Source organism: Sturnus vulgaris, chromosome 11, assembly GCF_052056855.1.
Source record: "Sturnus vulgaris isolate bStuVul1 chromosome 11, bStuVul1.hap1, whole genome shotgun sequence".
In the NCBI taxonomy this organism is placed as follows: Eukaryota; Metazoa; Chordata; class Aves; order Passeriformes; family Sturnidae; genus Sturnus; species Sturnus vulgaris.
Window position 1 is genome coordinate 10,918,858 of NC_142253.1, and position 14,102 is coordinate 10,932,959.

At 40.3% G+C, this 14,102-nt stretch overlaps 1 protein-coding gene across 6 annotated transcripts in view; it reads right to left on the minus strand.

Annotated features, from left to right (window-relative positions):
- CHCHD6 (coiled-coil-helix-coiled-coil-helix domain containing 6) overlaps positions 1–14,102 on the minus strand; it is a 109,020-nt gene that overhangs the window by 58,203 nt on the left and 36,715 nt on the right. For all 6 annotated transcript variants that reach the window (XR_015806050.1, XR_015806049.1, XR_015806048.1 and 3 more), the window contains one exon: positions 13,955–14,038. Coding sequence is in view for 3 of the 6 variants with exons in the window: in XM_014871957.2 (XP_014727443.1) it covers positions 13,955–14,038 (84 nt within the window). In the remaining 3 variants the exon portion in view is untranslated. The remainder of the gene's footprint in view (positions 1–13,954; positions 14,039–14,102) is intronic.

Consider the following 14,102-nt stretch of genomic DNA (forward strand, 5'->3'; position numbering starts at 1 on the left):
GCCATAAAATTCCAGCAGGTAACTCAGGCTTTCTGAAAAGGACAGCAACAGCATTGTGAAAGGCCCAGATTAATGCCAGTACTGCTGTAGGAGAATATCACCCTGCTCTCCTCCCAGCTGGAAGTTTAGTGAAGGTGAGGAATTCACAATAAATGCCCAAATCAATTACACCTGACAAGTGCAGGTAAACTGGCTTCCCAGGCATTGATTAAACATCAAGAGCTTTCAGCATCTGCTTCAGAGAAGTCCTGCACATGGCTGACCTGTGTGGATAACGTGGTGCCAATGGCATTAAGGGCACAGCACCTGTGCTGGGCAGCTGCACATCTGATCCTGCAGGGCTACCTGGGTCCTACCAGCACATCCACCACAGTCAGGATGAACTCTGAGATCACAGGATGCTGCCTCAAACAACTGGGTATTGTCCATAAGAGAGTGACAGGAATGCAGAAAATCGATGCTAAGGGAAACGGAGAATATAGAAGGAAATTGCCAGAATATCAAGAGTGCTAAGAAATGCAGGTGGAAGTTTCACTCAAAGGCTGACCAGCACTTTCAAGGGGGAATAAAGAGGGAAAAAAACCCATCAAACAAAATTGGCAGCCATCAAATACTTGTCATACAATAAAAAAGATACAAAACACATTCCCCTGTCAGGCCTGTCACAGGAGCTTATTTTGGGAAAAAAGGAAGGAACATTTTAACTAAGGTTTAATGCCGTCATGCCAAAGCTGGTATTTGACAGAGCCTCCAACAAAACTCCCACCACCTCGGACAGTTATGCTGCAGCTAAAACTTCCATCTTTCTCTGCTGAGAATATCCCTAAGTCCCATTTATAAACTGCAGCAGCTGGCCCAGTTAACACTTCCTGTTCCAATTGCAAAAAAAAAGCTAAGTTAAATTCATGACCCCATCCTTTTACACAACAGGTAGCTAAGGAATGCAATTACACTGGGCTCCCAGGGGAAGGCAGAACAGAGGAACCCAAGGCAACAGGATGTGCAAGAGAACTGGAGAACACTAAAGAAAATGCATCACATCCATACACTTGCATGCGTAAAGGAACTGAAGGGAAGGGAGTTACTATAAGAAACAAACAAAAAAACACTGAAAAACAGAAGTAAGGCAAAGCCTGGAAGTTCCACCCCCTCTCAGGGTTTTTCCTCTACCCCCAACTACAAATTATTCTCCATGTGCAGTTTCCAGTAAATCAAGCTTTGCTAAATAACCCCGACATGTGCGGGGCTGAGAACCAGCCAACAAGCAATGATGAGATGTCCCTGGAATGATTAAGGAAAACGCAGACATCTCTCAGGTTACAAGCAAGCCTGTTGTACTCTCCCCTTGGTGCATATGCAATACTGCAAGCGCTGTTCTGAAACCTCTGATATTCAAAGGCTCATTTGGTTGACAAGGAGCCTGTGGATTCGTGGACAGATTGTCACACAAACTGTCAGGTTTTTAGAGAGACTATCAGACCTCTCTTTGCCTACGTTATGGAGCACATCAAAGACACAGAAGATGAACCAGACACAGACTGCACAGATCTGACAGAATGGTGGGTGTACATATTCAGAATACTGTACTGCTGGGGGGGGAGAGGCTTAATGTGAATAATCAGGGGCTGAAAGTTCCAGAAATGTGACAGTTTTTGGCAGCAATTCCTATCTTTGCATTTATTTATTGAAGGGAGAAAAACTGCCATACTAGAGGCAAACTTGAGAGAGGAAGAAAAATTGTATCAGCAGCAATTTATTTTGCCACTGTACTTTTTCTTTATTACTATTACTCCCAGAGCATTTTCTGAAGATATTTGTATTTTCAGCCAAGGTTCTCTCACTGTGCTTGCAGGCTCTTTGCCCATTTTATCCAGTAGGAGAGACTGGTTTAATGATTACAGCCCAAAAGACCGCTAGGACTTCACAGGTCACTGTACACGGTTAATGACACAGACAGATCTGCACTTTCAGAGGTGCCTGCTGGCTCGTGGCTCTGTCTGGAGATGCTCAGGAGCTCATTATTCAAAACTTCAAGCTCAACTTATGGGTAATCAGCACATCTGAAGAAATACACCATACCCAGATAACCAAAAAGTGAAGAGACAAAAGCTATTATAGCAAATACTAACCTTAAGCATTAAGGTCTCACTTCTAAAATGGGGACAATGTTCACTTATCTTCCAGTGAGACAGAAACCTCAGTTAATGAATACCTGGAAAAAGTTCTCAGATACAGTTCAAAAACAGTATTACAAAGGATAACTTTATGTCATTCTCCCTTATTAGTGATAGTTGGACACACATGATAAAGCAACAATGTATTTTACAGGTGGCAAAAAAAAGTTATTAAGCTATTTCTACAAAGAGATATTGATTACTATTTAGAAAGGAAAGTAAAATATAAAACAAAACATTGATAACAGAAAAAGAAGATGGATTAACACAGATTCCTTTGGCCTGCCTTTACAATACCACTGTCGCATAACCTCTAGTTTGCCCTGCAAAGCATCAGTTATTCCAGAGAAAGGAATACTAGTATCTTTTTATATATATTTATATGTATTATATTTTTGTATTTTATATGTATTTTGTACTCAAAAGATTGAAATTCGCCACACAGCAAACAGATAATAAATACGATGTTGATCCTAAGATAAAAATAAACCACAAGGAGGACAAAAGAGAAAGGATGGCAGAAAGGATAAGAAAGAAATATAAAATATTTGTAAGCAATTTCCTTTCCATCATTTGACAGTCTCATTCTCTCTGCTTTTAGCAATCTTCTCTTTCGGCTGTTTTTTAATGCAGCTGTTTTGCCTCCTCTATAAGGGCACTGAGGAGACACCTCTGCAGCTGGCAAAGAGGGAAGGCTCCAAAGAGCTGCCCAGAAGGACCACAGACCTCCAGTCAATGGAGAGAGGCATTTTCACAGCAGGGCTATTAAGCTGTAGATATTAACATGAAAATCAAACACCCAAAGAGAGCAGGAGCAGCCACACAACTCCTTCATTCCTGTACTCCACAGAGACCACTCAGGACACACCCCTGGAGCAGGATGTCACCCGTGGCCTTACACACCTTTCAGGCACCACCAGCTTAGTTATGGTCCTTTCATTACAGAATCCAGGTAGAGGAAAGGCAACAAAGGCAGGTCTCACTTTTAGCCCATTAAACAACAATAATAGGAATAATTACTTATTAAGCCTGAAAAGATCTCACAACGTCTTGCTGCCAAGACTTCTCAGGAACATAAATGGAAGAATGCCACATGCACAGTGTACCACACACCCATAGATGCAAGCTAAATCTACTCAGAATTTAATCTCCAGACACAGTCTGACAGTAAGGATTATTGCATACAAGCAACAACAAATGCCTTGAACTTGGCATTAAATGAAAAGGAAATATAGGTAGGCTTAACGTTCCAGAAGAAACATTTTGATATAAGCATCCTAATTATCAGGGGCTTGTTGCTATAGCTGATAAAGAAAAGGAGGCTTGGGAAACAGTGTTTTTTATAAATGGATTTTTTTTCAGGCTCATGAAAAAGAAAAGTATCAGTATTCCACCTATATCTGGACAACACCAAGCAAAAAATTCAAGCTCTTCAAGTGGAGACGGTGTGAGCTCAGACAACAGGAATACAAAGAAGGTACAGAACTATGCTTTTGCTGGGGAACAACAGGAGGGAATAACAGCAAACACCACATACACTTCAGACCTGGAAGTAAATCCTCTCTCCACAGAAAAAATGAACACACAAACTTAAAACCCAGCACTGTTCTGTTTGCAGCCAGCATGGACTAATGCTGTGCTCCTCCCTGGGACGCCCTGTGCCTATCACAGAAACTGACAGTTAGGACACTATTTTGGGGGCCTTTTTTTGTTCTTCCTGCAGCAAACTCTTGTCTCTAGCTGAAGGAAGAGTTGTCTCAATGCCACACAAATGAGTGATTAGCCATCAGGCAGTAATGGCTTTTTGTTGCTGCGAACGGAAGCTGCATCTCAACAAATGACCTAAAGGTGAAAGGTCTCATACACTACATTTAATTCCCTAAACAGCCAAAGGAAATTCTGTGGTATACATAACTACTATGAAAAATGAGGTTAAAAAAATGCATATACACGCTCAGACAGGCAGCACAGTGCAACACGCCCATATGAGTCGGCTTCTCTCATCAAGAGCCACAGTCCAGCCAGTTCAAAGCTTGCTGCATGTCAGGGCAAATTAGATCATTTCTGTGTACCATCCAGTATATCATGAGCCATCTCTAGGGGAAAAAAAAAAATCCACAACTCAGGCACTCCTCAATTGACCTAGGCATGCAAGCCCAAAGCAACCTTGCAGCTTGAAATTATGAAAGAAAAAAATTGGCTTCTGTTCAGAAGAATGGGGAGGGAAAAGAAAGGAGAAGGAATTAAGCTGGTTTTCTTATTAAAAGACCTGAAATGCAGTAACTGGGAAGGAAAATAAAAGCTAGCTCTTCTCATAAAATTACCTATTAATTACAAGTCTTCTCAAACCAGAGGCTTAGAGCTTTATCTTAGCTCCCACATTTTCTTCTCCCATCTCTTGCTCCTCTGTGGCCTCTTGGAGATGGGCACAGATTCAGCAGCCTCTCAGAATATCCTGGCTCTGGGGCCATTCCTCACTGTTGCTGTCCCCTGTGCAGGGCAACATCTTTTACCTGCTGGCCACTCCACTGCTGAACACCTATCAGGGCAACCTCCTCTCCACACTTGTCAGTGTTCAACTCCCAGATGGTTCTACTGCATATGAGATGTATATTTACTATTTTTAACTAAAAAAAACAAACCAAAATTAGCCATTATTTCATATTTATTTACAATGGGGCTAAAATGCAAATGGGTGAGCCAGGAAACTTTCATTTGAGCCAAGGTGTTTAATGGCAAACTGTGGCATCCTTGGGGCAGCAGAATGTATGGGCCAACCACCAATTAACCCCAAAACCACCTATCAACCCCAAAACAGCAGAATGTATGGGCTAACCACCAATTAACCCCAAAACCAAACAACCAAGCACAAATCCACTCCTCATCATGAAATCAGGAGATTTTGTGACAGGCAAAGCAAGTCTGCAGTGGCTGAAGACCTCACTGCAAGCCTGATGGTACACATCTATTTAAAAACATTGAACATGTTATTTACAAGCTACTTCTGAGTCACCCTGGTCTCTGGGGAATGTGCATTATATGTTCAAGAAATTGGAGTAGCTCTTTTATTTATGTTTCTTTAAAATGACTGGCAGATGGGGAAAAAACCTTCAGAGAAGTGGCCCCAGGCTGTCATGAAACATGTATTTAACACACCCACAGTAAACTACTAAACACTTCAGAAGGTACAGTCGCTGTAAATATGGAGTAGTTCCTTTTTAAAGTCTGATCTTTGGACTACTTAATTCAGCACAAATTTGAGATGTTCTGGGGAGTCAATTTATAGAGTAATTATTAGCCATATTTTCCATTAACATGATGACAGCATATTCTGTAAGGGCAGAACCATAATTTTAAGACCTTTTCAAAACGAATCCCGGTGTTGGCTTTATTTTTAAGTCCTAATAGTAATGCCTTTTTCATGCCATATGTGGAAGGACCACTGTGAGCTGAAATAGAAATCTCAGATTCCCCAAAGTCAGGCTCTTATGCAAGAATACCACACATAGGGAAGTTTTGTCTACCTGAACCAATTTCCAAGACTAAGTCTAAATCTGGAATATCCCAAGAGAAGCATAAGCTTCAATCATCGAAATCCCAGCAGACACACAGAATCCAGCCTAAGGTCTGCAACATATTTAATCAATTCACTGTGCTAACTCTCTACAGCCTCATAAAATAGCCAATAGTGCAATAACAGGGCCAGAAATTAATTGTACACTGGTTGGTGAATTACAGGGAAGTAACAGGCAGTACTGGTATTTATTGCAGCAGGGTGATGTAGTTGCTGTTGAGGTACAACTGCACCTCAGTAAAAACAGGTGAGAGACAGACAGTGCGTGTGTTCACACCTGGGGAGGTGTGCAGTGCTGCTTTCCATTAGAAGAGTAGCATTGGTTTTACTGGTAACAGTGTTATCTATGTAAATATAGATAGACACATTTATAAATATCAATCCTGCTAATAAACAAGCATTCAAATGACACAAAAAGGGAGGAATCAGAAATTTAAACTATTAGGCAATGAGAAAATGAATTAAATTAAGGGAAAATTGGGTTGAATAAAAAATGCCAAGGAAGGGTATCAGAAACATTAGATAATGGGAAAGCTCTCAGAAGTAAGACAAAAGAACCTCTTGTTTTGCTCATTTTGGACTAGACTTGACAAATGCTCCAGTGTTAAGTTCTAACAAAGAGACAAGATCACATTCTAGGTCTTTTTGTTCTGCCTTTAACAAGTCTTCATAGTGATACACTGATGAGACCAGATACCAGATTGTTATCTAAATTCAGCTGCTAAATTCAGTGTTAAGACACTAAGTTCAAACCACACGTTGCCACATTTATTTCACAAGTCGAGCCTGAGGATGGATTCCTCCAAGATGAAGCAGCCCATAAGCATCATTCTCTCCCTCTGCAAAGATACTCTAAATGCCAGGGAAACAAAATCACCGTAAGGCTCTGACAGTTCACCCTTCAGCACACAGACTGCAAACGCATCTCTGCACTAATCGTGCACGCTGAAGAGGAAGCAAACACTTAGCTGCTGTTTGCATAGAGGCTGCTTGTAATTTGATGTAATGTACTGTACAGCAGTCAACACATATTGAAGAGAGAACATACACACTGCAGAGAAGGCAGAGACTGTGCTGACATCTAACACGTTTTAGTTACCCTATTATAGATGTTCTTGGAGTTTATCAAATTACCAATCAATTTATCTGATCTCTAAAAGCTGTGTACTGAGGTATATTAACTACTAAACTTCACAGGCTTCCCACAAAAAAAAAGCCATTAAATGGGTGAATTGAGCACAAGGTACTGGATGTCAGTTTGTGTGTTGGCCACCAACAACAAGGAAAGAACCTCTCCCTGCAGACAGAGAGACTAGCAGGAGCATCAGCCTCCTCTAAAGATGCTGTTCAGCCCTAATGGATGTCCACAGAAAGCAGAAATCAGGGATGCTGCCCTCCCTGTTGTGTTCTTACCCCAGCATGACATTTAAAGCCTAAGAAAAACTGAAAAGGAAAAGAGGATAGAATGTTGGAACCGGTTCAGATGATGATTTCAGGTTTGTTCCCTTTTCAGTTTGTTCCCATTCAGAAATTTAATTCACACAAGAGACAGGATCTTCCATCCTCTAAATATCAAAGGCTGTGCCCTGGGAGACTGATACAGCCACTGCCACCTGAGAACAGCATCCAGACAGGCAACCTGAGCAACTGGAAGTGATCTGAATGATTAGGATGGATCTTGTCAACCTATTTCAGAAAACTACACTGGGGATTATTCTTATGTTCAGAAGATTAAATCAACAGTTTGATGAACTGGGTGCTTAGCTGTACTGCTCTGCTGGCTTGAAAGGCAAACTGATTTTTTGGATCATAGATGTTGTAAGTTCAAAGAAAGCATTGGTGAGTTTGTGAGAGGAAGGGCTTGCAGGAAGGGCTGGGGATGAATAGAGAACTGAACAAACTAGATAAGAAATGAAAATGAAATTGTAAAGAATATTTTAAGGTTCAATTATGAAGATGGGGACAAGAAATTCTTCTGAAAGGAAAACACATTTTTTAAGACCAGAAGTTCATTTCACACTAGCTGTTCTTCCTCCAGGTACCCACAGCACTGGCTAGAGCAGTAAGCTGGTGGCTGGCAAGGCTGAGACTGGAGGCAAACAAAGCAGCCCTTACACACATGGCAAGAGCTCACACACAGCCCCAAGACATTAGAGGAGAAAGCAAATGGTGTCAGTGACACCTGCCAGGACATATCAACTCATTTATCAAAGGGCACTGGATCTTTAACTCCCACTGAGAGGGCAGAGGGTTTGGTTGGAGATAATACTTCAACACAGATTGTTTTTTCAAAGGTAGGCAAGTGATCCCTAGGTCTCAAGGATACAGACAAGCCTGGCATCCCAACTCAAGGAATGGATTTCTCATCCCCTTCAATAGAAATCCTCTCCTACTTTCAGCAGGTGACATCAGTTGGTACAGCCCCACAGAATCTGCTTTAAATTGATGATGAAGATCCAACATGAATGTATTGTTCTGGAAGGCTTTTTTTTCAGGCTTCTATCACTTTTTTTCTGCAGAATTTTTTATTGAGACATGTTACCAGCTATAAACCAGAAATAACAGTAGACTTGCATGTAGAGGTGACCTTGGCACACCAAAATGGGAGACAGCTCCAAGAAGAAGGATCAAGGCCAATAAGAATAACAAACAAAAATAACTTCGCTCCCATTCTTTACACATCCTAAATGCTTTACAAACATGAATTAAATGGGAAGTACAAGGGCAAAAAGATTAATTTAAACAAACCAAACAAGATGAATACCACACACAAAATTACTAGATTTGTGAAGTCAAGCAGAGAAAAAGGTGCAGTCAACCTTATTAATAAAAAAGGTATGTATTCAATGCATTCCTTTCCCACTTGCACAAATACTCTACAGTTTATGAATACCTCTTGTGCTACTTACTGCTCTGAAAAAGTACAAGCAGAAAAACGTTGCATATTAATGCACCCACTGCTCACAGTAGTCCACAGCCGCCTAACAAGAGATAACGTGGGAGCCAGAGCTTAGGAAAATCCAAACAAAGAAGAGGCATCATCTACAGCAAGGAGTTTAACTTTATCTTCCAAGATTACCTTCAGCCTCTCTCTGCTGTTTTACACTACTCCAAAGCACTGCCCGTTTTTTGATGTAGTGTAGCACTGCCCTTAGCTTTTGTCAGGTTAAACTCAGCAAGAGGCCAAACAGCAAAAGAAGTCAAACAAATATTTACTTGGGAGAAAATATACAACTAATATGCTAAGTGAAATCTCCTGGCATCTGAAGGGTTCCAGGAGAGACTGCACTTCTTTCTTATTATACTTTTTAAAGGATGTTTCTACTGCTTGGAGAAAGCAGGACAAAGCATACACACAGAATCCCTAATAAAAATCCCAGTTCTGAGCAGTATATATGTTAACTATTAACAATAAGCTCCTCCATCTCCCTCCCTGCTTCTCAGTAACAAATAAATGCATGAAAAAACATCATCTTGAGCTTCTCAAGTTGAGTTTGTCTAAGGTTCTCCCTACAGGTTATTAGCCTAACTCTCACTCTGTCCTAGCCAGAAGAACACTACAGTACAAAACTTTGTTCAAAACAGTTGAGAGAAGACACAATTTACAAAATAATTCAAATTACATGGATGAGATATAAAATGACTGAAACAAGTCAGAGTTAGAAGTTTAACCACTTATAACAAATTAGTCAGGTCTCACTACTGGATTACTTATTGGAGATTAGACAGTCACATTTGAAACACAGGTGTGGAATGGAATGTCTGTATCACCAGCTCCAACCCTGCAATCACACACACTCATCTAAGAAACAGTCAATTCAAAGGAGCTTTTCCCTCTCATTTTCCTGATTACCAAAATATTTCAGGCCCTCCAAAACAAAAACATACAAGTGACCCAAGAGACAGAAACACACAACTACAACAAACTATCGAGTTAAAGTGATGAAGATTAAGGGTTTTACCAGTGTCATGATCCTCAGCAAGGAATTTGTTCAATAAAATTTGATTTTAAAAAAATCCCTAAGAAGCATGCACAACACTGCAGGCAGAATGAAGCCCACCATCCCTTCCCACATACACAACCCCTGACAATCTGACAATGAAGGGTGCAGTGGGAAGAATATTCCCAGCCACTAATCCCAGCATTGGTTTAATCCCAGTACACCCACTGTATATATTCAAATCTGCACTCAAAACACCGAAATGCTGCCAGCAGCAGCAGTGTGTGGCATTTGCTCAACACAAGTCAGAAGTGCAAATCAAGTGTCAGGCACTACAAAGAAACAGAGAACCAAACAGTGATTCTGTGATTCTGACACAGCTGCCACACATGTTCACAGTCCCCCCGTATCCCCAGCACTGTGCACACAGTCCTGGCTCACAACCCTCCGAGGATTAAATACATGAGAAATTCCAAAAATGACTAGCCAGGATGGTCAAAGCATTTGGGGCAAGCACCCCATAACCCTGCTTTGATCAGGTTGGAAGGGACCCCAGTGGGTCAACTGTCCCACCTCCCTGCTCAAGCAGGGTCATCCCAGAGCACAAGGCACAGGATTGTGTCCAGATGCTCCTGGACTGTCTCCAGTCAAGGAGACACCACAACCTCTTCTCCCACCAGTTCAGTTCCTACAGTTATCCCTGGACATTCAACTTTCAGTCACAGCCAGGACCAGCATACTGAACTAGATAGATTCTCACTGTGACACAGAACTGCTGTACTCATTTCTTCCAGTGCTTTAGTAGAAGATGCAAGGAAAACCCCAAAAGCTGAAATACTGCAATTATTTTTTTCATACATACCTTTTCCTGTGAAAATGGTAATAAGACTGTCTGGAGAAACTGAGTTTCTCAAGATCTGTTTGAAATAAGGTACACCCGTAGTTCACCTCATGCAAAACTAAAGGCAAAGCCTTTTTAGCATTTTTATAGCTTTACTGTTTCACAACACTTTGGCCTCCCATTATAAGCTATTCCATCATATAGATGGAATAACTGAGATAGATAGACTAAATAATTGTTTCAAACTCCCAAAAGTGAAACGGCTATTAGAAAATGAGCAGGTTTTTCCTTCCAATTCTGTGCTCTGTCCAGTAGATTACAGTACTCTTTTAAAGATTACAAAATAAAAGGATAATGTATTCACACAATCTGCTACATTCAAGGGAACTACCGAGTTCAATTCTGGTCAATACATCTCAAAGACAGAGCTGCTAGGGGGAAAGTGCCAAAAGACAAACAAGTAGAATGAGAAACCTGGAAAAAAATCATTCACAGAAGTGGAGACTGAAAAGGCAAGGACTGCTCAGTTTAATGGAAAGGTAAAAGAGGGAACAGAATTCTACAGATGAGGAGAATTTATTTTATTTCTTTCATATAAAGGATATTGAATGCAAAAAAATATTTTGAAACTAGTAACAGAGAATTTACAGAGTACCTAAGTTAACCTGTGGCAACATATAATGTTGGAGGCACAGAGCTAAACAGGGCTCCAGGAAAAATGCCTGAGACGCATAGAAGAACAATGGCACCAATCCAACTTTCAGTGAATAAAAATACTGAATGAAAATAAACTCTCGTGCAGCAGGGCACGTGTCTGCCTCCAACTGACAACATTTAGGAAGACTCTTCTCAAAGCTGCTCTCCAAAAGTTTTCTTTGTGGCTTTGTTTTGTTGATGGTTTTTTTCTTCTTCCTTCAAAGCCTTTGCAAACTGACCACTGTCAGAGGAAACAAGATAGTCTCTGTGTTTGATTCACCAAGCAGCTCTTATGTTGTAAGGAGTATGTAACACAATTACTCTTAGCATCCTACTGGGAAGGTACTGGATTTTTAACATCAATAGTTCAAAACATCCTTCAAAAACAAATCTCTAAGTCTCCTACTGCTGAATTCTGTTACCAGGCAGAAGTGGGGACAAAACCAACCTGGGCACAGCAGTGGGGGAGAGAGGGGAATTCCTGATAGCCTGATCCTTAGAAGGAGAAATTTCAGTTTGCTACCTCCACACTGAGCCATATTCATTCACTCGCAGCCAAACACCTCTGAACTATCAGTGACCACACTCAAGTGACCATCCCCTCTTAAAACAGCAGAGAAATCAAAATTCTATTTCAGAGCTCTCCCCTACCACCCCCTTACTGAGAGTTTTTTTTCTAATATTGACACACACATACACAGATATATAAAAATATATCTAAGCCTGAGTTAGAAAGCTTTAGCACAGTGGAAGGAAAAATAAATAAATAAATGTCAAGGTCTGCGTGTATTCAACAAATAAAAGCAGAATTATATAAAAGCAACAGCTAATAAAAAAGATTGTTCTGTGCTGCATTTTCCATCTTTCCAACCATTATAGGAATAAAATTATCCTCAGAGAAGATCAAAAACCTTTTTCAAAACTAATACAATTAAGCTTTATTACACTGTTTCAAGTACATTTCTCTCTTTTCCCTTCTAGCCCCCACCACCTCCCACTCCAATCCAGACTAACAGTTGGAGGCATTCTTCTATTTTATTACCAGCAAAATGCTAGTCTTTAAGGGTCAGAAACTACGCAGTGTTTCAAGAGAGGAAAGAAAACCTGTTCTTTTTATCTATTTGCTTTTGTACACATAACAACTAGCAGACAGTTTCTCTGTAGCTCTGCAGTTTGAATAGGACTATGGGCAGCCCACCTTACTCCCCCAAGAAGATCCCACACTAAAATATCCATCACATCGTTTATAAAGGTGTCCCTGTAGCAAGGGACATGGACTCGAAAACACAAATGACAACAAAAGATTTCAAAAAGAGGACAATGAAGCCTGGACACAAACTTCTCCCCACTCCACTGTCCATAAAGGACAGACACACAGGTTTGCCTTGCAATTTCCGCTTCATGAAACCAGATCCGGAGAGAAGAACATAATAGAAGCAAACAGCATGGGACCAAGAAATTGCAAAAATTCCCTTTGCGTATGAACATATGGACAACTGTGATAATTAGAGTGATAGCTGCTAGATTGTTTGCAATTTCACTGAACAATCCCCATTATCTAGAAATAGAATTTAAAATACGAATGCAACACTGAGTGGTAGTTTTAATAGTTTATTTTTAATGAATTGTACGGATTAAAGTGTTGTAAAATTGTATCATGTGAATTTGCTCACAGGCATGTTTTACCACTGATGGCTCAAAAAAATGCAGCATGGACAGTCATACAGTAGGAGGGAATGAAAAGAGGAATAGATATGCCAACAGCTTCCTACCGTTCCTATAATCTACAATTTTCCCATGGTCCGTACTCACCATCCTGCTACATGGTGGTAGTAAAACTGATTGATTTCTCTGTCTCTTTACAATCCACCCTTTTCATTGTTTGCACTTCTTTTTAGTCACATAACACAACTACAAGTCGAATGTATGCAACTCCCTGTCAGGAGGTCTAATTGCTTCAAATTGGAGAAGATTATGCTCCACATTTATTAAAAAATAAAGACTACTTATAACATTATTTCATTTTGCCAGGAAGTGAGGAACACATTAGTTCATAAGGAACAGCATGGCTGCTCCTATTTTTATGGCATCAATTTTTAAAAACTCATCATGGTAAACAATTAAACAGAGAAGCAAATCCCACGTTTAGGGGAGAGATTCAAATCCCTAAATGGATTTTCAAAGGTCATTTCAGGCTTAAAAGATGCTTGACAGTGTCTCTTTAAATCATGTTCATTTCAAAGGCTTATCCAGCAAGAAGCAGGCAGTGTACTGCAGCACCACTCTTTGAACTGTTTGGCTCCCCAGAGAAAAATTAATAATACAACTTTAATTCATATTTATAGCAAAATTTATTCTGTGGTGGTTGATTTTTTTTTTATTAAGGAAAGGATTTTTAACAAAAGGAATAAAAAACAGGGCACTTGTTTGTTTTTTTCAATTCAGCTTTCACCTAAATCCCATGGTGAAAAGGATAATAGTTTGAAGTACTATAAATCATTTTTTAAAAATCATCCAGTTAAAAAACCCTTTATCTTTCAAAGGCAAATTGCTCAAAAGATTTGTGCAGCTTTTTCATCACTTACGTAAGGGGTGGGGGGCAGAAAAGATACTGTCAGCTGACAGTTCACGTTGCAGGACAACACCTCTTGGTTCTCTGTCTTTTGGATCCACACAGATTCATGTCCTACCCCTGCAGGGGCCAGAAATAAACACAGCTCAGCCTTACCTTCTTCTCAATGCGGGAAAACTGCTCTTTATAGAAGTTCTCTTGTAGCTTCAACTCTGCCTCCCTGCGTTCCAGCTCCATAGCCTGGGAAGGATAACAAAACAGCATCAGTAGAAGAAGAAATTAAAAATGAACAATATAGTGCAAG